Genomic DNA, 27,618 nt, shown 5'->3' with positions numbered 1-27,618 from the left:
TCTTTCTTCTTTTCATTTTAAAATTCTTCTGGTTTAAGTATTAGATCGTTGTAATTTTTCTTGTGAATGTCAAGAATTTCTGAAACTGCTTTTACTTACACCACACACACACACACACACACACACACATACAAACCAATCCAATCAACTTAAACATCTTGAGTGGCTTATATTCATGGGAGAATTCGTTAAATTGCTTTGTCATATAGATAAAAATTTAAACTCCCATGGAATGATTTCTTTAAATCCTAGATTCTAATGTTTTAAAGTTTTGTATCATCAATATCAATCAAAAATATAATACCATTATAAAAGCATTTTAAATTTATTTTATTAAATTATTTTCGCAAATAAAACTTATACATTATAAGAATATATAATACGTTACATAATTTTGTAGATGCTTGACCGAAAAGATCAGTTTGAATTAACTTCAATTTATTTTTCCACAGAAGGGTATGATTTTTACAAAGGGACCAATGAAACGTGTCTGTGTATATCGAGACAGAAGAGGAAAGTGAGAGAACTAGTCTCGTAATTACTTCTACTAATTTTGTAGGGATTCTTATTGGGAATTTTTTGGAACTTGTCGATTTCGGATAAGGAATCTTAGATAGCTTTGGAAGGAATTCCGTGGGCGTTAGGTTTTCATTCTTTCGCTTGTAGTATGAGAACTAAAGCTTTAGCAATTTTTTTTGAGCCCTTATTAGAAATAATTAAATAAAAACAGGGATTGGGATCTGAAAATAGAAAATTCTAGAATAAAGTAACATGGACTAATTTAAGAGAAAAAATAGGATATTAGTTAAAGTATTAAAGATATGTCATTACATACAAATCCATATTCTATATGTTATAGTGAACAAATAGCGTGTTATAATGCATAATGCGAAATATTGATGAAGATTAATATGAAATTAAGCCTGTTTCACTGTTCAAATTTAATATGTTGGGTCTTATTTTCATGATTTTCAATTATAAATTAGGTTTAACCATCTCCTATATTTAAATTAAGTGCGTGATTGAAAACCCAGGTCCACTATAATATGCTATGTTAAACAACATTAAAAGTTCTTGTAAAATTCTTAAAATGCCCCTTATCCTTCCCCCCCCCCCCGTTTTTCAATATTAACCAAGAGGTATTGCTTGTATATTGCCAGTGTTGATGCCGCAATAAGGGCCCAAAACGCCGATATGGATATAACACAAGGAGATTCATTTGTATCATAGACATTTAAAGGAGGTGGTAGTCTTTTTAATCCAGAAATCAGTATATTTGAAGGTTTGGTATGCTTAATTTATCCAATGCAGGTTGTAAGAGCATTAAGATACATTCATATAATGACTAATAGAAGATTTTGATAGGTGAAAGAAAATACAAAGATCCATATAAATTGAATTTATTATATGTTACTCAAAAATAAAGAGTAAAATGTTGAAAGAAGAGCTATTTTACAGTCATTTTAAATTAAAAAAAAAAAACTTTTATAATAATTGTACCACTAAAAATAATGTAACATAACATTAGTGATATATGTTCCATAGGTTGAGAACTCACTGCATTAAATTAAATTTGAATATATTGTCATTGATGAATTTGAATATAAACTTATCAAAATCTTTTCCTCTGATTCCATGTTAAAAAAAAACTAAATTTTTAGGTAACATACATAGAAATTAAAGTTGAAAAAACTGAAATCGATTGTATAGAATACTAATTTCTGAACTAAAAAAAATATTGAAAGCGATTGTGAAGTATTAAAATATTTTCAACAATAATTATTTGACAATGAAATTGCTTATACTGATATTAGAAAATGTACACGTTTACATGGGCTGTTATGCTGCTAACAGTATCATGGATTTGATTGATGTAGATTTACTAACAAAAGTTGTGCTAGAAAATCTCATTCATGTTGGCAGAAGCCTTAAAAAAATAATTGTAGTGTTTTAGATATAAATATGTAATTATTTTAAAGGTAAACACTCAAAGTCCCGGAATTTTTTGAATTAAAAAACTTCATGAATACTTAAATAAAAACTAAACATTAAGTAATAGATCACAAAAAGTGAAGTAGTAGTTAATAAGTCTCAAATATTGTTCTACTTACAGAAAAAAAAATGCCTTAGCAAATGCAAAGAAAAAAAAAACACTTCGAAAGAAAATAAATTCGAACTATCACATAAAATAAGAATCGATTTTTTTTTTTTTTTTTTTTTTTGTCTTGTCGTGTGACTATTTTAAGCCAAATTTTTGCGCAGTAGCTTCTGAGGGTAAAGACCCCTGAGCACCCGAGGACGGAAGTCTGACTTCTAGCTCAAATGATGACAGCACACACACACTCGCTTGCACAACCCCTTTTTACGGGGGGGGGGCTCATTCAAGCACCTTACAGAGAGAACACAAGGAAGAGAACCATGCCCAAACCAGGACTCGAACCCGGAACGCCTAGATCACGGGGAAGACGAGCTACCCCTAGCCAAGGACGCCGGCAAGAATAGAATGAATCGGTATAACTTTTTGCAAACTTCAACTCAATGAACTCTGCTACAACCCAGCACAAAAAAATATTAATGAATCGGGAAATTCAAGATTTCATAGCAAATTTTTATTCATGTTTAGCTTTATTCAAATACATTAAAAAAAATACTCTGTCTGAGTTGCTCGTCTCCAAAAAAAGGTGGAACTTCGCATCGGCGAGGATATTTTTAAACTTTGCGCTACTTTGCAGATAGTGTTGGGCAATTATATATGCTGACTGTTTGTGTGTACTAATACAACTTTCCGAAATTTATTATTTAGTAATTTATAATATTTCTTCTATAGTAAAATTTTCTAGATTTACTAATTAAATTTTCTACCTATTAAAGATTTTTAAATTTCTGAATTTTCATTTCAAGACATTCTGGAAATTGATTCATTTGTTTACTAATTATCATCGATCGGGTTTAAATTGCTAAATTCAATTTTATTTTATCCCTCTCGAGCCAAATGATTATTTGTTAATAAAAATTAAATATTACGAAACAATATAGAAAATACTTCATGCTTAAAATTCGAAAAAATATAGTATGGATTTTTTAAATAAAAATATTTATTGCCGAATTGTTTCTGAGTCTTGTTGCCATATGGGGACATGTAAATGATGACATCAGTTGATCTTTAAAAGTAACTTACTCTGATACCAAATAGCATCATTGGGCAAAAAAAGTTCAAAATGTACAACTAATAATTACATGTTTTATATGCGTATACAAATCTAGGTTATAACTGCAATTAGAGACAAATATTCATATTTTAAAGTTTCAAGATTGATTATATAGTATTAGATATAGGGGAAATTCTCGCGCACTTTGCTACTTATTAGTGTATATCACTGTAACTCTTGTCATATTGGACAAAACCAAATACAATTTTAAAAGTGTAATTTTTATGCAGGAAATCAAAATAAAGCACGTTTTTTGCATTCATGTTTTGGTAATTTCAATTATTTAGGGTTTTCTAGCAAATGTTGACAATATAATTCAGGCAAATTCATTTGTAAATTTTTTTCCAGTCTTAATCCGTTTTGAGTTGCTGAAAAATTGAGCGGCTCCATATATGTGCAAAAGTTTCTTTGCGCTATTATATAAAATAGGCAAAATAAAAATTTTGATGATAAATGAAAATATAATATAGGTATTATAAAATTTATTGTATTGTAATTATTATTGTATTTTATATATTTTTTTACTTTCAAATAAAATATGGGAAATTAAGAGGACTTTTTGAGGTCCTATGCTTTCAGGAAGCCATCCTGTTATATTGCGGATGGCATAACTAGACGTATTAATTAGGCTATTACCGATGTTTAAAAATGTAGTGTCATTTCAAGTTATTAATATTTAGAGTTTCTGCGGATAAAAGAGAAATGCTTATCAATTTGGTCAACATCATTCATGTTTTTTGTTTTTTTTAAATAGAAAAAGGATTTGGATTTATTTTGTTTTAACTATTTTAAATACAGGATCAATGAAATGTATATTTCTGTTATGTTTTTCTTATATGTTAATTTTTCATAAGCGAATTTTCACGAATTTCTTATTTTAGTCTTTTTTAAATAATTAAACTAATAATGCATCAAATTTTTTGAGCAAATTTAGAACTATTTCATTAAAAACTTCAGAAATAATTTTAAAAAATTGTTTACAAATTTTTTATAAGTTCTTTTGATCCTTTTAGAGGGAAGAATCATCCTTATTTAATATCCAAGGTGTTCGTTATTTTATTCGCTGTAAAAATATACACGAGAGCGATGATCATTCTAATGGCTCGTTGGAATTAAGAAGCTTTTTTCTTTCGCAGGTACATTTTTGCGTCTGGGGCAATCACTCATCCATGTTTTTAAATTTGCAGGCTGAAATGTCAAACAGTACTTTATTGTTAGGGCGGAACTCTTCTAATTTATTGTTTGGTATTTTTGGGTAAGAGTTTAAAATAATTTGCAGATGATTCTCATTCAACATTGCTTTCACTTGTTTATACTGAATAATAGGAAATGAAGTCTTTGATCACATATATTCAATTTTTGGTACGACGACGTCTTAAAGTTTCTTATACGTAGACTTTATTAGTTTCATTATTACGTTTTATGATATGCCGGTACCACTCATAAAATTTCATAACATCCATCTAGTTTGGTAACTCTTAATTCCTATTATTTCTTAAATGACCAATAAAAACTGGGCATTTTTATGTTGAAGGAGTGTGCTCCGTGATTAAAATGGAGGACCCAATCATCATTTTTGTTATTTTGAGATCATTTAATACCTTTTATCGCCGTGCTCTTTAAAAAATATGAATATATATATCGTCTTACTCTAAAACCCACTTTACAGCCATCACTTCTGCGAATGCATGTCTATTGATTCCTTGTCAGGTGGCGCATTATAGGGAATAACTTATGAATTAAAGTTATTAAATATATTTCGGAGGTTGAAAATGCACACCTTGAAGCGATTTTTTTTAAAGTTTAATTAGAATTTGAATTAATTAAAAAGTAACCGAAATTTCGATGTTCTTTATGAATAATTTCAGAAAATATTATTGTATGAAAATTACTTTTTACATCAGCTTAAAATTCTAAAAATTACGTTTCTATAATATGAATTTAATTTTCAAGCAATTTTACCGTAATTTTAGTAAATTTAAAAAAAATTATTATTATTATTATTAGTTTTTTTTTTTTGAGGGATTAACACTTATTTGCGGAAACACGGATTCTAGCTTTTTCGAAATCGAATTTTATTATTCTCGGGATTCATTTTTTACAATTCCTCAAAATGTTTTTCATTTCTCAAACACTTTTTAGAATAAATTTATTCATTTTATTTACTTATTTTACTTATTGGTATTTAGGTTAGGCACAATTGATTATTTTACGAAATTCAGCTTTTTTTTTTTTTTTTTTTTTTTTTGTTCCAAGCTTGTGTCATTCTGTATTTGCAATAGTAATTTTCTTCGGTAAAATTCTGATTCTGATAATTAAAGAATTTTCATTTTGAATTATATTTGCCATGCAGTCTTTATTAAGTGTACTTGCGTTATTTAGGAGGTATTCATAACTTTTTACTCTATCGGTATTTTCATACTGCATTTCTTAAAAAAATGACATTGCTTTATTCTTCTTATTTTAAGAATTAAAATATCTGTAGCTATTAATTTAGGCGGTATAACTCTATTATATATGAAAGTCATCTAATAAATGCAATTATTGTAATAATCAAATTTATTATTGTAATAATCATTAGAATGACAGTGAATTAAACGGCTAAAAAAATTATGGTTATATGTTACAGTGAAAAACCATTATCTGGTATATATTGACATTCTGAGAGTCTTGACACTTACCGGAGAAAATCGACATTCCCTTATTTCGGTCTTTCATGGTAACATTCATCGATGTATTTTTTGGATAATAATTTAATATTTTTAGTTATTTTACGGATTACGGGTGCTACCAGGGACGGAATAAAGACTAGATGTGCGTCAGGATCTCTCAAATGAAGATTTTTGCTCCTCTTATTTTACTATAACATTATAATTAATTACCTCGAAATTTCTCAAATTAAAATCACTCTTTCAGTCCCACACGCGAACTGCGCTTCTGGCATTAATTATCAAGTCTCGCACGTTTAACAATATTTTTGATTAATAAGCAAAGATAAATATAGTGCTGTAATATAAGTGAATCATATAAATAGTATCCTCTAGCCTCATTATTTAAAGCGTGAGAGTGAAAAAACCCACAATGTAGCATCGAACTTGACATATCACTCAAAAATTCATATTTCTGTTCATTTAAAATTCAGTCTATTATTATTTGATTATCTTGCGAAAACGTGTTTTCAGAAGGTTAATGGACTGTTTGTTATTACTAAAGGTAATGAGACAGGAACACATTTCTTTTTTTAAAAAAATCTACCTAGTAGCGGAAGAAAGTACGAGTAATAAAAATTGTATTCCAACGGAAGAATATAATAATTTAATATTAATTCGATGTTTTGGCAGATTCTTAAAGAGATTCTTTATTTGAAGTTGGGATAATAAAACGGCAAAAGAAACCTTGCCATTTTCTTGAACTGAATATTTAAAAACACCAGCACCTACTCGTGCAACGTCACTGAAAATATAACTCTGTTTAGAAACTGTTTCAATTTGAAAAGATTTTAGAACCAAAAAAGTAAAATTTATTTATATATAATTTAATCGATGGAGAATATTTGGCAATAAACGATAAAAAAATAGTCTCACTGAACTCATTAAAAGAAATAAAAGCTTATAAATTCGTAAACATTTGAAATATTTTCTGATATTTATTATCTTTATATCGTTGTTTTTAAAAATCCAATTTCAAAAATCTTTTTTAAAATTAAAAACATTTTAATTCAGTTTAGTTATTATTCAACATGCAGTTTTCAATTATTTTGTAATGATTGTGATATTGTTTACTGAATTATTTTAGATGGTTTAATTCAATGAAAATATATGCTGAATTTTTGAAGTATATTTTCCTTAATAACAATTCCTGTGAAAACTTACCTCTGTCATTATCTTCCATACAGGTTTAAAGTTAAAAGACTTTAAAATTAATAACCAGTTTACATTTTATATTATGAACTACTAAATCTAATTTCGGAAAAAAAAAATTAGTGTTGAATATTTTGAAAATATGTCCTATAAATAGGTTTTTCCGATCTTCAGTGCTTTATATTTACATTTTGAAATTAAATTCAAACAGTTAGTTATCTTAACAGTAGCGTCTGGCATAAAGTTTCGGGGTGCATGCGATGGAAAGGAATATGCTAATTGCAGTTTATTAAGGGGGGGGGGGAGGGGGACTAGTTTCACATTTTCCCTGAGCGCCATTGTATGTTGGTATATATCTGATTGCAGAACTCAGAATGCTCTTGCTATTATGACTGTGCAATTCATTTGTTTGATTACACTCGAGATGTTCAAATAATTCTGAGCTAGACAGTTTAATATTGAGAAGCTGAATCTTAGTTTTACACTGACTGATTTCAAATCAGAAGAGAAGATATGTATGGTTTCTAAGATTAATTTTCTATGTTATGGTGAGATTTGTATTAAGAATTCTCATTTTACTAATGCTTATGAAGAGATGCTTGAAAATAATTTCTTCTTTTGATGTATTTAGTTAATGATTTTATCTAATAGATGCTAGTGGCAGCTTTGCAAACTATTACTAACATTTTAAGGAAACATTATTTTTGCAATTTAAATGAATTCCCATTGAAATTACTTTTGTTTAATAATTCAGTAACTTGTATTTTTAAAATCCAGTAAATTTTTTTCAATGTCAATTCTTTTATTTCATACATTTTGTATGAAAGTATTTCGGTCATGTTAGGAAAGGAAGTCTAATGTGAATTTTTACATTAAAGACTTTGAATCAGGACTTTTGAAAATTTTTTTAATGATTTAAGATTGTGGTCTAACGATGCTTAATTGGTCTTTGCTCACTTTCACTAGGTTTTAGTATAGAGTTTGTAATCTGTATTTTGTTTCTACTTTTGTTTAAACTATAATGATAGCAAATATGTATTTATAATTCATTTTTACTCCGTTATATTAATTTTTGCAAGACTTATCTGCTTTTGCAATCCTAATACATTTAAACTTGTATTCATCGTCAACATTCATAGACAGTATTTCAGAGAAAAAGAAATAAATAAATCCTACATATAATCTTTGCCGTGTGCAATCTTTTTTTTTTTATTAATTTATGTGACGTAACTAGAATGGTAAAAACGGGGTAAGTGTCATCACCAAAGAACGATGCTAAGTTAGGCTTAAAAATTTAAGAAATAGAAGGTTTAACTTCCTCAACTCTAAATCTCTAGATTTTTAAAGAGAATTTCAACTAAATGTGGGAGATCTTAATTATAAAGTCTTTTTTACAGCTCCGCCTTGGGAATCTGCTGAAACAAACTTTCTCAAAAGGAAGTGTACAGTCCATTAAGGCAAGGTGGGAGGGGGGGGGGCGAAAGAGGAAGTATTAGTGAGGGCAATTTCAAAATTTTTTGCCTGTTAATACATTTTTGGAAAGTGAATACCGGATCAAATTAAAAAATGAAAACTTTATCAACACAAACTGTTGAACAAAAACTTGTAGTTTTAGATTAGTATTGGAATCTTATTAAGAACTTATAGGATAATCTAACAAGAGAAGTTTCATCAAAATGGGAGGTATTTATGTCTCATTTCAGAACTTTATTGTTTAGTAATGCTAGTGAATGATACAAAACCAGCTCTGAATTCAGGTAAAAATGAACTTATTCTCGAAGCTGGAGGGTAAACCACAGGGAACGAAAATATCATATTCTGCCGTAGGAGGCAACTGTGTACCTTAGTTACGTTATAACCTACGAAAAATCGAATATTTGAGGTTATTATATTAATAGTAAGTCTAAAAGATTATTACATACTTATTTATGCGTTATTATATTGTTTCCGTTTCGAAGGCCTTAAATTTTTTTCAAATATTATTTTTATTTTTTATTTTTGTAATAAAATCCTCATAATTATATTGTGTTACCATTTCAACATTATAGAAGTAGTGAAATACATTTTCTCTCTTCTAAATTTAAATTTACAAATAATTAAAAAACTTTTCTGGCCATACAATTTTTATACCTATTGTATTTCTGTGAAGATATTTAAATATCGTAAAATATTAAAAATTAATGATGGAAATATCTTAGTACCTGTATCGAATTTGTTCTGGTGACTTACCTAAATGCATAATTTTGAAAAACTTAAAACTGATTCTAAACTTTTTTTTACTTCTCTCTCTCTCTCTCTCTCTCTTTTTTTAATGGAGAATATCCAATAGGAAGTAGTATCTAGATATCTCCTTTTGAAGTGATTGTATTTAAAATTAAATGCAGAAAAGTGTATAAATTATGTATCTTTTAATTAGCAGAACATTAAATTTATATTTTTAAGTGAAATTTTGAATTTTTTTTTTTTTTTTTTTTTTTTTTTTTTTTTTTACGTTATGAAAAGTTTGCTTGTAAATATATATGTGTTCACCTTTTAAAATGTTCAAAGACTTCGGTATGACGCTATATAAAGAAAAAAAATTCAATTGCTTTCTTCTTTAAATATATGTGTCGGGCAATCTCTGCCATGATACACTTTTTAAAAATAATCAAAATGAAATAATTTTGCCATTCTAGAGCTAGTCGTTAAATTTTTCAGAAAATGTTTTAAAATTTAAGTAACATTCAGGTTTTTGAAGCATAATTATTAAATAAGTTCCGCATATTAAGAATTAAAAAATTTTTTAGGTGATGTTAAAAAAAAAAAAAGAAATATTTGAATCACCAATTTGACAGAAATGATACCAATGATGTTCCAATTTGTGATTTAATTCAGCAATAATACAAATGAAACATTTTTAGATACAAAATAATCAAGCAACTTTTACACAAGAATATTAATAATGATCGTCATCCAAAAATTTAAATAGAATATTGTCATCTACATCTAAGTTGAATCTAACACTACATAAACGAACATATGAAAAAAAAAAAAATTAATACGATGTTCAAATCCTCACCACCTCCTTCTTTCTCACCGTATTCTTCTTTAAGAATATTTCATGAAACTTTTTTTTTTAAATCTTGACTAGCTAATTACACAGCTTCTTCTGTGGAATAATAAATACTTTAACGTTAAAAGTTACACGTGAACGATTTTCGATTTACAGCGATGCATTTGTAAGCTTCTTTGAAAATTCAATGAAAAAACTCAAAAATTATGAAGGAATCTATATATAGTGTAATCATAAACGTAGAAAGTAAAACATAATTTTAATGAGCTGGAAGGATGATGGGAAAGTCTGTTTGGACATCGTTCAGGAAAGCATGTGTGTATGTGTTTCACATATCAGCTTCGTTGTCAGGCTGTAAAAGAAAAATACTTTTTTAATTTCTTGAGTGATAATCTCTTATCATAAAGTAAAACTTAATGATAAGAGACAAATACAGCTAAATACAAATACAGCTCTAATCACATAAAATGCGTCTAAGTTCGTTAATATTATGTCAACAGAATATATTAAGAATAGAATATAAATATTATAATTAAATCAAATTTTTTGGTCTAAACTGAAGATTATACATATCTGCAATGAAAAAAGCATGTTCTCTATGAGATCTTCAACCATTTGCAGAACTTAGACGCATTTTATGTGATAACATTTAGAAATATCCTGTCTTTCATACCATAATATCATATTTGTATTACAACAAACAAAAAGTTAAAAAGGAGTCTTAGATGATAAAAAAATTCATCTACATAAAATTCATCCGCATTTTAAGTTACAATATCATGACACTTTGTATGGAATAAAGTGAGCCTGAATCGTAAAATTTTTATGATTTGTTTAAAGTTAAACAATTTTATAATAAGTGTTCTTTTGAAGGTCAGTCCAATTATATTCTAAGCAGTAGGTACTAAATATATGGCAATAAATTAAATTGGGTTGTAATGCTTTCAAAACTATAACCTTACTAATATAAGAAATAATATTAGTTTTGTTTTGAAGTTCCCTACCATTTTCATGTTTCACCTATATTTCAAAATTATTCATGATAAAAATCTAACAAATTTTGTTGCATTAAATTTGAAAAAAAAAAAAATGCACTCAGAATATGAAATGTTTTAAGAGGTTGCTTGTTTTTTCCACTGTACCATTAAAGAAAACCTAGATATTGGTAATTATTCTGACAGAATATGTCGAGAGATTTAATTTTTTTACCAAGGCTTTCAGTAATGATTAAAGTATGGTTTGGGGAAAGAAGAAGAGAATATGAATCCACAGTTCAAAATTTAATCATAAACCAATTAAATGTAAAAATGATTTTTTTAAAAAGAAAATTAGAAACAATGAACTGAGTTGTTATTGGAAAAAAAAATAATGTTAGAGAAAAATATGGTTGAATTCAATCGCCTTTTTGTTTGTTTCTTGGTTTCCATTGTGTTTGGAATAACTTCACATCAATTGAAATACACAAAGACATTTTTTTTTTTGCTGTCTTTTAGGGGAGGGATAAATATAGTAAAGATTCCAAGGATGTAACCGATATTTTCTAAAACTCTTTTATATAATGTAACCATGAATTGATGAACACACACACACACACACACACACACACACACACACACACACACACACACACACACACACACGCACACATCTTGTATACAGCTAAAGTCAGCGCATTGAAAATGTTACTTGTAAGCCATGGAATCTAAATGTTGATTAATAAAAGGTTATTTTCTGTAAGTTTCATGCTGTAATTTATTTTTGCTAGTGAATTCTTTGTCTCCCAAATATTAATGAAATTTTACACAATCTTTTTTTCGTGCTTTATTTGTGACTCATTTTTGTTCCAACAGCGCCAAAATCACTCCTACCAGTGATTTTTGTTACTAAGTTTTTTTTTTGTATAGTTCTTTTCTTATGTCTACAATAGTGATTATATGAAACTAAGTTTCGTACTGTTTATCAATTTTAGTTGGAACCCCCAAAGAAGGAAATTGTTTTATGATCTCCCAGTAGTATGCTGTGTGGCTCTGAATTTTAAATTTGTATTATAGGAAACGTTTAATATTTTATAGGGAGATTCTTTCCATGGTCTGAGACAATTTCATAACCCTTTTGGTGTCAAATTAGGATTTCATGAATCAACAGATCTTATGGTTTTCTATTGAAAAGTGCGTATTTGTGGTGATAAATTTGCAAACATTCAAATATATTTATTAGCAAAAAAGAAAAAAGAACAATTACTAGAAGTACATTCTTTTTAAAGTCTCAGGATGGCCTAATCTCACAATTCTTTAAAGTGTTAAATTAGGACACCATGAATTAGCAAGTCTCAGTTGAGAAATGACTGTTTGCGTATCAGAAATTTGCACATATTTATATTTGTCTATTAGTAAGAAAATTAATGTATAGTTACATTTTTAACACTTTTATTCCAATGCTTTTTTTCTGTATATTTTAAATTAAACTGTTAATCTGATTATTATGCCTCGTATAAATCAGATTATTATTTTTTAAAGGATTGCTTTTCACAGGAATCTGATTTCTTGCTTTAACAGCACGTATTTTCCTCTTTTGTGAGATGCATAATGGAGTCTAAAATTAAAATGGCTCGAGGCATGTGGCGTGTGTAATTTGAGCATGGATTGACTACATTTAGTTAATACTAGTACTGCCATTCAGTGAACATTAAGTACAGTATAACATGTTTACTTTTGACAAACAGTTTTATATTACCACTTCATGAATTCATTGGTGGTTGTTAGGTATCACAGAGTCCAGCGATTACCTAACAACCACAAATAAAACATACTCAGTTTTAAAATAAATAACATGTATTTTGTAAACGTCATCCAACAATATGTTAAGCTATAGTAAAAATAAACAAGCTAGGAACTTTGACTTAGTGAATTTCTTACCATTGTTGGGTACAAGAAAACCAAAGCCTCGTCAGATCCTTCAGAATTTTTGGTTTGACAGCTGTAGCCACCCATGTCAGACCACATGATGTTGCGGACAATCAAATCACCATTAGACATAATCTGTAAGAAAAGTTCTTACTAAAATATAAAATTATACAAATTAATGAAACATAATCTAACGTGCCAAATCTCTCAAAAAGAACTGTTGACAAACCCTGTTGAATTATATGTGAAAATCTGAAGTAAGATTAGAATACTGGAATCAAATTAAATATTCTAAAAGTAATTATTAAGTTAAATTTTGCATGGATTGACATAGGAACCAATTGTTAAATTCTTAAATGATCATATTACGAAAATACTTAGTCTGTTATTGTGGATAAAATATTTTTGAATTTCTATTGTTATTGCTAGGAAAACAGAGTTTAATATTTCTGATGGTGTCATTTGGTGGTCTTAGCTAGAAAACAGATTTTAGTATTTCTGATGATGATGGTGTCATTTGGAGTTCTTAATTTGAAAACAGACTTAAAAAAATAAATTCGCAGCTATGATTCTTAACTGGTGATATAATCATGGTAAATAGTATTGTAAGAATTTAACAGATACTTCATTTTATGGAATATATATATATATATATATATATATATATATTACGTACCTCGTATTTCTTGGAATTGTTGAGAACATTGTTGTTTGGTCCTCTCCATACAACATGGGGCTGGGGATCTCCGGTAGGTCTGCAGAACAATTGCACGTCACTGCCCATCAGTTCTAATCTTGTGTGAGTCCACATATGAATGCGTGCAGGAGAACCTTAAAATGGATAAACAAACATATGTTAGTTTTTCAATGAGGCTTTCCTTATATTCAGATTTTCAGTTACATAAAACTGTAAGAATAGGCCAGCCATCTAGAATTTAAGGTAACTTCAAATAAATTTCGGTTTAAAGTACTTGTTTTACCGAAAGATATTTTTGTATCATAAAAGATAAATGATGAACATCAGAAAGGCTTCATTTTTTCATATTAAAAAACTGGGATTCTTCAGTTTTTGCCATTTGCGATCCTATCTATAGACAAACAGTTTTTCGCGTTCCTATGAACATAAATCGAAGAACAAAGCAGGTGACGCATTTTGAGCTGACAAATTTATGTATGCAAGGCTTTTTTATGATTTATTTAAATACTTTTTTTCCTGTTAGATGAAAACTAAAAAAATTAAAAATTATTTAGTAAATAACTTAATTAACAAATGACAAAGTATTTTAAAAGGTGACGTAGAAATTAATAATATAATAAATTTATTTAAACGTCATTTATTTTATATTCTAAATGTCGAAGATACAGAAAAAGTAAAATTCGTTAAAAATTTTGTATTTTTACTAAAATTCAAATCATTCTTTGGCCTTTTAGACTACCCGAACCCATATAGCACAAATAATTAAAAACCATATCTTAATTTCTTCTAACAGCCTTTTAGAGATTATCAATGTTGTCATTTGTATTTCAAATGATAAAAATAGAAAAAATGCAATGCCAGTAGTATCTCTACAAAGAATGTTTTAATTTAGTTATAATTGTAAACAATAGGAAATAAGACTCAAAATGGGAAGGGGAAGGAGTAAAAACTCAAAACATGTTTCGCAAATTCCGACACCGAATCTGATAAAATTTCTTGTAGATTAGAAATAGCATTATAACAATATTGAATAAGTGTGACATAATTTAAAGTAATCGGGATCACAAAGGATTTAATCATGTATACAAAACTAAAAAATTCCAGTTTTAACTACATAAAACCATAACTGACAATGCAAATATGAATGAAATCCGTTACCGAATGTTTTTTTGGCCAGGCAGATGGCGTCATTATCAGATTCCAATGTGCCACCTACAAACACTTGGCTGCTCTTGAACGTACGAATATAATCATTTTCAGCAACGCAGGTATATCTTCCAGCGTCGTTTGGTGTGGCACAATCAATATACAATCGTGAACGTGTAAAGCCTAGGCCCAGAGTTGTTTCCATGACCTCGTTGTCTCGGGCAGATGGATGTATGGCTTCATATAAATTCTGTAATTTATATGAAGATTAAAGATAGAATTAAAATTATTAAAGATAGCAAAAGATGGCTTAAATTCGCACAGAATTATCGAATAAATTCGTACAGATCTTACAGAATTTATACGCTTAAACATCATATAAATTCTATAATTTAAAGATAGAGAAAATTTTCAAATTATATTTTACTTCATTGAAACAGCGTTTTTGAGAACTCTCACCACGTAATATCCTTTTGATTCACCTAATCTAATTGAGATTTTGGAAGTCCAAATTATTAATTTTCGTAAGGCAGTAAGTAGAAATATATTAAATAGTATATATAAATATATAAAAATATATAGGTCTTGCGCTGATTTTTTCAAGACAATTGATTTCCTGTCGAAACGACCTTTTAAAGAGCTTTACCGTTCTCTTTAGCTGTATCGAAATTTTCTGACCATTTATTTAAAAAAAAAAAAAAAATGCATTTTTAGCATCAAATGAAGGCAACAAATATCATCACTAGTTTTATATATTTTTTTCTTTTATACATTTATATCGTTTTCGTGAAAGAAAAAAAGTAATTCGTTGTTTGTGATCTATACAGGGTTAGGGCAATGCACTGTCCACTGTAAGATGCACTATAGATCGTATTTTTAACAAAAAGTTGACTTATACGTTGTTTAACTTTCAAGTTATATAAATATATATTCTGAATCATAAATATATGTTGGTAGAAGTTGTTTAGATAATCACCTTGACTAAAAATTATTTCACGAATTTTGTTGCACAGCTATTTTAAATCTGATTTTTTTAAAATTTATTATTAATTTGTATTTCGCAAAAAGTTTCCAGGATAAAAATAGGTTCAAGAAATATTTTTCTCTAATTATGGAGTCGCAATAGAAAAAGTTTAATAATACTTTTTCTAAAAGATTTAACATTTCCATCCATACACAATAATTGAAGGATTTATTTTAATGCTAATTAAGTGTTTATAGTAATTTTTGCAAAATTTTTCTTATTTCTCTTTACAGAATATTGTTGTATCAGATAAGAAAGCGTGCATTTAGAAGCTTCGAAGTACGAGGAGTGATCCAAAAAAAAAGTTTACAAGCAGCAGTATTTGGAAAGTAGAAAGTGTGAATGGGAATATTGTTATCCAGAGTGGAGACACATGGAGCTAGTTGTCTTAGACCGGTCGTTCGAGCAGATAGTGTTAGTACTGAGACCTAAAACAGCGGTAGTAATGGCAGAACATCTAGAGAAGTGGTTTCGCACACAGGTGTGAGCCGTGATACAATTTCTATGGGCTAAGAATGTGTCCCATTCGGACATTCACAGACAAATCATTGAAGTGTACGGGGGAAAAGCAATGAGTAGACAACAGATGGCGAAATGGTGTAATTCTTTTGAAGCGGGCTGAGAGATTGATGGAAACGTTTAGGTAGAAGGTCTGGAGCCTCCCCCCCCCCCATACAGTCCCGATTTGGCTCCCAGAGACTATTTCTTTTTCCCGGTATTGAAGAAACACTTATCCGAAATAAAGTTCATATCAGAGGGGGATATTTTAAAAGGTGCCGAGAACTGACTCAATAGCCGTGAACCTGATTATTACCAAGACGGGTTAAACAAATTGGTCCAGCAAGACGGGTTAAACAAATTGCCTTAACAGGTTTGGTGATTATGTAGAGAAGTGACCGCCACACATGTCTCTTAATTACCATTTGTATCCTGTGTCTATTGATAATAAAGCATTTTACCTTTGCCTTGTAAACTTTTTTTTGGATCACCCCTCGTAATTACGAAAATTCTTTCAAAAGAAAAAAATCACACTTCGCTTACAACAAACCTTATTTATTATATTGTATTAAAATTACTCATGATACTGAGCTGTGGAATATCTTTTCTGTAGGCATTGGTTTAAACCTTTCAATACATGATTTTTTAACACCGGATGTAAATGTCGATGCACTTATTATTAATACACAGAAAAATTATAAGGAACAACCTTATAATTTTCATCTAATTTTTATTTTAACAAATAAGAATTAGGTTTTTCATTGTAAATGGACAGTGTATATTAAATTCACTTGTATAGAACTTATTAGCATTCTAGTGGCACACAAATTTCTGTAGGAATGAAATTAATGTGTGTAGCAATACAATTCGACGAATGCATAACTTTGCACTATAGCTAAAGCCATATGGGGTATGTTTTATACAATTCCGAAAAAATAAAATTCAAATTCTTTGATTATAAAAAAAATCATTCTTTTTAATGAGAGTATAGAGTTCACTTGCTCTCGAGAAACAACCCATATAGAACCATTTTATGCACTCTCCAGAAACAAAAAAACCATGTTGATTTGATTTGTCTAATCCTTCTTTTAAGAGTTTTCGAGTGGTTATAGATAAAAATCGTCATTTCGAATCAAGATATGATGACGAGGACGATATTTGAGCCTACAAGCGGCTTTCAAAATTTTCACATTATACTAGCACGAAAACTTTTGATGGAAAAGTATAGATTTAACTTGTATATATCAGCGATGGATTTTGGCGGCATCCAAGATAGAGAACCCTGATTAATCTAAAGAGGATATGCGGGTAGAGATTTTGATAATATGTGGTCATAAGCAAAGAATCTTTTTGGAGCCTTTCTCAATATCGATATTACCATTTATCCAGTATCTACAATTTACAAATTGTGTACAAATTTAACGGAAAGGTAGCTGGGTGTTGAACTGATATTCTTTGCAGACTATGCCATTCAATCTATGCCATTCTAATTAATCAATTTACATGTTGACTGCTACGCTGAATTTCTTACAATGTAATTTGCATGGGCAGTCAAGGTGTTAATTGTATGTATTTATTGAAATGCCAACTTCAAGAAAATTTTGTTATGAACGATTTAATGATTTTTTCACATTCTGATTGTGCTTGCGAACTAATAATTGTCGGAAGTTCACAGCCTAATACCAAAACCGGGTTTGTCGAATAGATTGTGAGATCTGTTCAGGATTTTTAGTACCTGTGCAAAAACCACCAATGTAGAAAAAAAATTGTTCTCAAAGGATATATAGAGAATAGATTTACAGCCAAGGACTGATTTTACACTCTTGAAATGTAAGATCTTCATAATAGTATGTTACCTGAGGAATCTTTTGACCATCCTTCAGCCAGTGAATGGTTGGGGGAGGGGTCCCACCAGCTTCACATTCCAGGAACTTGTTATCGCCGGCCATGATATCTAAGAATTCGGCAGGTCCATTCCGAATATTCAAAGCTGGTTGGAGTGCTCGTTTCGAAGCTGTAGAATGAACGAAAACAATTGCAAAGAAGCATATGAGATTTTAATTTGCTCGAAATGAAACGATCACATCGTTTCACTGTGAAAAATGTTACAATTAAGTTTCGGTTAATGGAAGAGATCCCTCCTTTTAGTATTTGGGAATATTTTTCTAATAAGATTTAATTGCTCCCATTTAAAATTTATGGTAATGTTGAATTCCCTCACCCCCCGCTTCTCATGAATTTTGTTTTTTAATATATATATATTCAGAATTGCATTTTAGGGACATATTTTCGAATCAACAAATAGTATTTTCTCTTGTTTTATATTTAATAATTAATTATTGAATTTAAAAAATCCTTATTATGTACTATTTGTTTAGAAACCTTATTGTTTAAGAAATTGCAAAAAAAGAATTATATTATTAATTAATTAATTAATTAATAATTAGAAAAAACAAATTATTAATCATTGCTTTAAAAAAATTAACATTTCCCAAACCCTTTCAGTAGTGTTCGCACACGAAACGTACGAAGATAAATTGTTGTTCTCTTCAAAATGCTCGATCACAAGGTTTTGATGATCATATACGTTTTATACCTCCTTAAGTCCGATAAATTATTTTTAGAATTGTATCTGTCCATGATATTTATAATTAAAATAGGAACGAATCAGATGAATGAAGTTTGATAAGTGATCTTAACATCAAAATTATTGACTTTTGATTGAAGTATATCAACGGAAAAATCTGTCCCTCCATTATGTATATAAGATTTCTCAAAACTGCACTGTGCTAGATGAATAAATTTAGCATAAATTTTTCTCTATAAGAATTATAGATATTTATCAATTTTGGACGGAAAATAAAATTTATTTCACAAATTTAACTGGATTCGTTTAGATGAATGTCTGTTGATATATCTGTTTCGGTATATATAAATGTGGTATTCAAAAATAAAACATGATAAATGGTTGAATTTTAGTCTGTGATTTATGCACCAAAATTGTCGACCTGTATAAAATTTTGGAAAAATTTAAGTGGGGGATGTAGACTGATAGCCTGCTTGTTCATGTGAATGTGAATGCCATAACTCAGGAACTCAATAAGCTGGCTAAATTAAATTGACAATTATGACCAAATGTATGATAAACCAAAACTGTTGATGGATATAAAATTTTGGAATCAAACAGACAAAGAGAAAATAAAATCCAAAATACACAATCAATTCTCTTCCCTATTCGATGCAGCTAAACACAAATTGTGCAATATTATGGAAGTTGAGAGGAAACGCTCCTTTTGGTTCGTAACTTTATGTCGAATTTGTTGTCCACAACATAAATGACAATGCAAGTGAAGATAATAGACGTTTATTATTAAACTTAAAGAGAATTTTTCCAAATTAAAGAATTATCAAGCAAAGAATTTGCTATTCCACTGCATTGTTGAGTTGTAAATTACTTTATGGAAATACGGTGACATCAGACATAATTAGCATAAAATTATAAATCAAAAAGTGTAAAAGTATGTGATTATTTTTTAAACTTAATATCGGCTTGGAATATAAAACAATAAAGAGTACAAATTATTTATTGTATAGAAAATGCCAAATCAAAGCAAAATGCGTTGGTATCTTCTTTCTTTCTCAATATACTTTTTGTTCTTACGTCCTTAAAACCTATTTCACCTCTTTCTTATATACATCGAAAAAAATACACTATAAAATGCATTGTAATTAAAATATAATTTACTTTATAAAGCAAATTATATTCGAGAATTAAATTTAAAAAAATTATAAAGTAATTTTTTAGAAGGAAAACAGAATTAAGTCAAATATTTTGAAGTGAAATATTTCTTGAAACACTGAATTGTTGCTATTCAAAAAATTCAATATATATATATATATATATATATATATATATATATATATATATATATATATATATATATGACCTTTCCTACTTTATAAAATTTTTATATGAAATATAGTTAATTAATTTTTGAAATTAATTAAGTCAATTTAACATTTCTTCTTCATTATTTGTAGTAAATTTGAATTGAGGAGTGACTGATTATCAATCACGGATTTGTTCGAATACATCGAAAAGTATTTTGAAAAGATTTTTTTTGAAATTGTATTGAAAATATTTCTATTCTTTTTTTAAAATGCTTGCGACAATGGATTCAGAATAGTTATAAAGTCTCGAAAACTTCTTCCTTCTTTCCCCTTTACACACTTTTTAAAAATGTATTTATTAATAGCTGATGAACTCATTATCAATAAATCAGACAAAAAAATTTAACTGTTTGATTTAATGATTAATGAGACTTTCTTGACTGTTTAAATTCTTGTAATTCTCGAAAAGGTGAATTTTTGAGTTACGAAACAATGATAGTTCGAAATATAGCATCTAAAAGATAATCGATCCCAAAATATTTAATTATTATTTTTTGAAAATTCATTGTTAGTACTGGTTACAAATTTTGTCGAACAAGATCATACGGATAATAAAAAATCGATAATCGCCGTAAGTTTTAGCGACTAGTTATTGTTTACTTATTTTTAATTCTTAAAATTCAATTTTATTTATTTGTTTAAATTAAATTTTATTGCTCAGATCACAAATTTCAAACAGTAAATGCTTGCAGCTGGCGGAAAATCCACTTCAGACTTGAAACGCCAAAAATTTACTTCTAGTTTATTTTAAAGAACGTTAAAAATGTATGTATGGTAAAAAATAATAATAAATAAATTAATTAAAAGCATTTTTTGACTAACTGTGGTCTTACGAATTTCACTGTACTCACACAATTCTGTATGTAGTTTTTACTGCATGACAGTTAATTGACAACTTCAGTGAAGATTTTCTTATTGTGCTGTATAAATATTTTACACATCTCACCAATAGATGGCGCCCCATAAGCTGAAAATCGATCGTTCACCGGTACATATCTCAGGAGAACTTAATCGTGCAAAATACAAAAATTAGAGAGAATTCAAGTAGAATAACAGAAATACAAAAATTAGAAACATAATTTTAATTATTGCCTTTTTTCGGTACATACCCACTGATTTACTGAGAATTTGCATATTTTTTTAGCGAAAGTATTTTAAAAATTGAAAAAATATCCGATAAGCCGCAAAAAAAAAAATCCGATTCAAGTACCCCCAAAACAGTCAAGTATTTTAACTATTATATTTTTTCAAATGGTCTAATACAAACAATATCTTTCATAAATCAGATGGAATTATTAAAAGATTTTAGAACAAATGGGAAGTATTAAAGTAACTCTAATAATTTAATTATATGCGTTTAAATCATTAATTATAAAGATGTCTATAAAGAGGAGAAATTGATTGTCTATGGACAGAAAAATTATGTCTAAAACTCATTTTTCTGTTTTGAAAATTAGTTACAATTTTTATTTCAAAGCTTCATAAATTATTGGAATTAATTTAAATTAATTTAAGCACTTTATTCAGTTTAAGTTTATTTTATTCTTTCAAGCTGTATCGCGGCTTACTACGAAAAAATTTTCCAATTTAAACAAACACTTCGAAAAAATGTTTTAAAACACAACTACACCTACAAAACTACTTTGTTCACTATTTTAGAAAAGGAAAATGATAGATTGTTGTTTATTGTATTTATCTAAAAGTTCACAATAAATGTAACAAGTATTTTTTAATAAATCTGATGAATGTGGGTCTTTTTTTAATTCCTTTTCTTTTTACGTCTGTACATAATTTGACTACATTTAGGACATTTCCTGCTTAAATTAAAATTATATTAACAGAAACCTTTTAGTTGAACATTGAAATTTCTTAATAAAATTCTTTTAAAGCCCTATAAGAATGATTACAATTGTGTTAATTAAAACAGATTTATAACGTGATAATTTTAAAGTACTTGAAAAATGCGTTTTTCAATCTCATAACGGCATTAAAAATCGAAGCCATTCATAGGCTGCACACCTGATTTTTATATATTTTTAATATGTATAATCACGCTATCCAATAATTATAAACGTTATTCTAAACACATTAGTGTTTGAAATAATAAATGATTTATCTATTGCATTTCCAGCGATTTGAAATAAATCTTACTCTCAGTAGTGGAACAGTGTTTTGTCAAACCACTTCAATGCAAATTTAAATTGTTTATCTTTTCCGCAAGAAATTGTGCAAGTTATGGAATATTGTTCTTCAGATGTTTTTCGTTTTGTAATTTTTTTCTGTAGAGGGTGATTTTAAAATCATGGGACAAGCTTGAAACGATTGATCAGATATACAGAGACAGGTCATTTTTAAAGGCAAAAGGAGACATCTTTTATTTTGCCGTAACATATTTAATAGTTATATTGAATTCATTCGAGTGGTTGATTTTATGCCAGCATCAATCACACGAGTATTATTTCTACATTATTCCTCACTGTAACCGCTGCAGTTTTAGCTACCACTAAAATAAAGTAACACGGAAAATTCAACCCTTTTTAAATAGTTTTTAAAATTTTAAAAGTTAAAGAAATACTTTCTCAACATGGGAAAGGATATTTCTATGATTAAATCATTCTAAATCTCAGTGACATCCCCTCCCTTATTAGATTATTAGATTCAAAAATAATTAGTAGTGGAAGCTTTATAAACATTAAAGTAATATTTTAATTATATTAAAATCTGTATCATTTGAAAACACTTACCATCCTTGTTAAGCAGATATATTTTGCCTTTTCCCAGCTAAAAGAAAAAAAAAATTATATGAATAGAAAAAACTAAGTCATTTGTATTTTAAGAAAATGTCACAGGCAGTTTTTCTTTATCAAATTTTAAAGTTCGTTGTATTTCTTTTAACTATTTGTACCTTTATTTATTCATCGGTATATTTAATTGATAAAAAATTTTCGGCTTTTCAGGATAGCAAAACATTAAATTGTGTATTAGGTAAGGAAACATAGCATTAACATTACCTGAGAGCAATTAAAGAGCTAGATGACGAATAAGAACTAATTTAAAGCCATGTTTGGTTTGAATGACCGGAGCAACGACTAACATTTTGAAATGGCACCCACCTCTTTAATGTACTCAATCATCCCAAGTTTCACAGTTGGCGAGTACTTACTTTTTATTTCTACGGCTGAACATGGAAAAGCTCACAGCATCAAATACAGATCTAAACTATACCTTTTGTCACAGAATTTACTGACCCTGTGACCAGAACTTTTCCTGATAAATTGTTGCTTCTTGACTTTAAGCCAATTGCAAGATATGGCTTTTTTCGGTAGTATGAAACAAGTTGCATCCGTTATTGTCGTTACCACGATTTTGATGCACAGCTTGCTCGTATAGGCAAACGAGCTCTCCTTTCAAAACGTCGAATCTTTGTCTTCGGATTTAGTTTTACAGGAAGTAATTACCAAGTTTAAAGCAGGTGACTAAAGGATTTTTAACATACCGCATGACCATAAGACATAGCCTCATAACCATGCATGCATAGAATTTGTTCTGATCACGAACATCGAAAAAAGATTTTAAATACTGGTATTAGGTGCCAACAAAGTTCTAAATAAATTGCTATAATAATAATTATAGGGACGCGGTGGTCTCGGCCTCGGAAGTTTCTAGATTCGAAACTAAATTCCATTAAAGATCCACCGTGTATGCGAGCCTGAAGCATCCAACAACTGGGTCAAATACCCACTTCTCTCTCTATTGGTGAAATGTGGAAGCTTGGAGAAAGAGGCGCCAATTCAGGCGCCAAATTCGTGATCTCTCTGTGGTTCAAAAGTACGAGGTCGGTCTCAAAGTAGCTTTAGTCTTGGTTTTAAACGGGACGTTAATATAATTAAACTGAACAACTAATAAAAAAACTATTAACAACCAAAATCATGCAATTTAAAAAAAATATATATTTTTTTTACTTTCTGCTTGCAAAGAGAAAATATTGCAATTGTCAAAAAATTTGAAATCGAGAATTTGGCGAATCTCCACTTTTTAGAGCTTTCTGAATTAAAAAAATACATATTTAAAACTACGTTGTTTATCTGCGAACACAATAACTCCATAACGCTTTTAGCTAGACGGCTGTAATTTGGTATATGGTATTTACACTAAATTAATGTATATCTGTCAAATTTTGAACGAAATCCATTCGTATGAAATCTGTTTGTCCAGCTTTCCGTATATAAGTTAACGCAATAACTACAAAAAACGAAGAAAGACAGATAGATAAAATTTGGTACACATGCTTAAATTATAAATTGTACTTAGACATCAAATTTTGAATTAAATCTGTTAAGAAGATGGCAATATGTTGGTTTGTGCTTTCCTAAGGAAATAAATGCTAATATTCGTAAACGCAATGATTTAAGCATATGGAATTTAGAATGTTATTTTGCGACTACAATTCTGTGAAATTTTGTTTTAATCGGCTGGGAAAATGTCGCCTAAAATAAAAATTCGGTTTTCTGGTACTTGTGTATTAACAACATCCCAACTATTAATCGCCGAAAAAATTGCAAAGATGACAATATAAAAGACTCTTTCGTAACTATATTTCGCTAATGAAATGCGGAAATAATTTGTGACGAAATACTTTTTTCTATTTTAATAATAAAACGTGTGATAGAATAATTTTTATAGCAAATAGGGGAAACTGTTTTAAAGTGAGGAAATCCACATTCTTTAAAATATGTAATGAAAAAAAAAAAAAGAAAAAAAAGGAATTTTTGCTTACTTCTTGAGCTGGTGGAGAATCCATGATACGTCCAAGACAGAAGGGGATAACGAAGAGTACCAACTCAAACATTGTGAGCACCATTTTTCAACGTATCTAAAAGAAAAAGAATTATTTAAATTACTTTATGAGCTCTTTTATATATTTTTCTAGATATAAAAAGTTAATAACAGGTTTATAATTGTAGTACTTTTTCCAATATAGATCATGTACTCTATTTCTTTAATCTCATCATGTAGGAGAAACTAGAATGAATTGACTCCTTCTAGAGACGGTTAGATAGATTTCTTAAATTAGGAGAGAATTGGTAATTTATTAGTGCACCCCTCATATGGGCTTTGGTCATATCGGGTATTGATATTTATATTCCAACCTCAAAAGACATTTTAATGGTGTTAGTTCAATGTTTTAAGAGGCTCTGAAGTAAAAAAAAATTGTGCCGATTTTAATTTTACTCTTGAAAGTATGATGGACTAAAATATTTCTTTCGTTACCCAATTTCATTCATTTTTAGTATATTACAAATTATTTAATATACGATGGGTGTGCAATTTCTTAATCCTAAGTCTTTTAATTTTTATTTTCTCATATACGAAGTATAAGGTATTGAAGTCGTCAAAAAATTGGAATTCGAGATTTTGGCAAATCTCCAAGTTGCAGATCTCCTTGTGTTTGAAAAGCATATTTATGGCATTACGTTTAAAACACACGTTAACTCAAAAACATTTTGAACTAGAAGAATGATATTTGGTATAAGGTCTTTACACCAAATTTGCATATTTATCAAATTTTGACGAAATCCATTCAAATGAAGTCTGTCTATCCGGCTATCCGAATGCAAATGAACACGGTAACTACAAAACACAAAAGGCCAGATAAATAATATTGGTACACAGGCTTGTATCTATAATGTAAATGGGCATCAAATTTGAAATAAAATCCGTAAAGGAATTGATTGTGTCTCGATCACTACATTTGAATGCATGTAAATTCGATAACTCTAAAACGCAATGATTTAAATATATAAAATTTAGTATGTGATTATGTGACTACATTTGTAGCTCTATGTCAAATTTTGGTTTGAAGCGGTCAGTTAAAAGATGCCTAAAATACATATTCGATTCTCTGATACTTATTTATTATCCGAATGTCATCGAATAATTGCCCAAAAAAATCTCCAAGCAACCAGATTTGCTAAGAATGCTGGATTCACACGATTTGTATTTTGTATTCGTATTTTTGTATTTATTATTAGCCAATACGTACGTAGTAGTTTTGCCAGTGAGTTCGTACTTCTATTTAAAACGCAGATACATGTTTACTACGCTACAAAGCATACAATTTTCAAGTATGGAAATAAAAATCTTAGCACTCATGGCGCTCACGTCCTTGCCCAAGATCTACAATCTTATGCTGGTAGAAGGGGGCGATAACATCTTTATTAGAGAGTATATAATAAAGTTCGGGCAGACTACCACCACCATTTTCTTTTTCTTTTTTACTTCTATCAAGATATTGTCGAGTTGCATACATTTAAAAAGTTAAGGGAAAAATTAAGCTATTTTTATAACAGATTTTTTAAAAAAAACTACTATTTTAATCCTTCAAATAATAGGAAATTCAAATCTTCAAATTCTATTTCTCCTTGCGATCAAATTCTTCTTAAGAAATTTGACTTCAGTTTTGTTGAAACAAGTGTTTGCTTCAACAACAAAAATTTCTGAACATTTTCTTATATGAATATCAGAAAAATGATGAAAGTTGTAGCATCAACGCTTAGTTAATAGACGAACGATTAATGAATCGTCATATCATTTACATAAAGAGATATAAAATTTATATGAATCATTAACAAGTTCAATTTCCACCATCAAAACATTTAAAGGCAATTAATGAACCTTCATATCATTTGCAAATGAATAATACAGCAAATTTATAACCTAGTTTATAATCAGGCATTTTATCTACAGCTTTTATTGCTCTCTGACATAGAGTGTTGAAAGAAAGAGGAACTTCAAACGAAAAACGCAGTTGCTGCTTTTTTCGTTACAACGCTTCACTTTGAATTATTTTTACTGATAATTTACGAAGTTCCCAGCGTAAGATATTAACATAAACTTCACTAAACCTACCTCTAAATTTGAAACCTAGACATGATTATTTTGTCGACGCTTGATGGTTGTTTACTCTAACTGTTCTTTGGGAAGAATAATGTTCGGTTCCGAGGAATCGTAGCGATGGCCACCCCACAGCTTCGTCAGTTTATTTTTTTAAGAAGAGATAGCTCTTATCTCAACAATAACCTACCAAGTCTACCCGTTTGACAGTTTGAACTTTTCCCGAGAAGGGGCACTGGGGGCAGAATATAGGAGGGGGAATCCTTTGAGAGGTTTATAGCTTTGTATACTTGATGCGTCAAATTTCTGCTGCTTTGTTTCCCCCTCGTTGGTAAGCGGCAGCAGAGAGATAATTGGACGGGAGCTTTGTCTTAAGAGTTGAAA

The 27,618-nt window shown here is 29.0% G+C and overlaps 1 protein-coding gene across 1 annotated transcript in view; it reads right to left on the bottom strand.

Moving 5' to 3' along the window:
- Positions 1-9,915: 9,915 nt before the first annotated feature.
- Positions 9,916-27,618, bottom strand: part of LOC129958780 (zwei Ig domain protein zig-2-like) — a 33,720-nt gene continuing 16,017 nt past the window's right edge. Inside the window, exons 2-8 of the mRNA XM_056071456.1 lie at positions 25,118-25,213; positions 23,085-23,121; positions 18,246-18,403; positions 14,880-15,117; positions 13,701-13,855; positions 13,037-13,159; positions 9,916-10,473 (exon numbers count right to left, since the gene is read on the bottom strand). Of these exons, the coding sequence (XP_055927431.1) occupies positions 10,450-10,473; positions 13,037-13,159; positions 13,701-13,855; positions 14,880-15,117; positions 18,246-18,403; positions 23,085-23,121; positions 25,118-25,201 (819 nt within the window). The 5' untranslated portion in view covers positions 25,202-25,213 and the 3' untranslated portion in view covers positions 9,916-10,449. The remainder of the gene's footprint in view (positions 10,474-13,036; positions 13,160-13,700; positions 13,856-14,879; positions 15,118-18,245; positions 18,404-23,084; positions 23,122-25,117; positions 25,214-27,618) is intronic.

This window comes from Argiope bruennichi, chromosome X1 (genome assembly GCF_947563725.1).
Source record: "Argiope bruennichi chromosome X1, qqArgBrue1.1, whole genome shotgun sequence".
In the NCBI taxonomy this organism is placed as follows: domain Eukaryota; kingdom Metazoa; phylum Arthropoda; class Arachnida; order Araneae; family Araneidae; genus Argiope; species Argiope bruennichi.
This window is presented reverse-complemented; position numbering and strand designations above follow the sequence as displayed.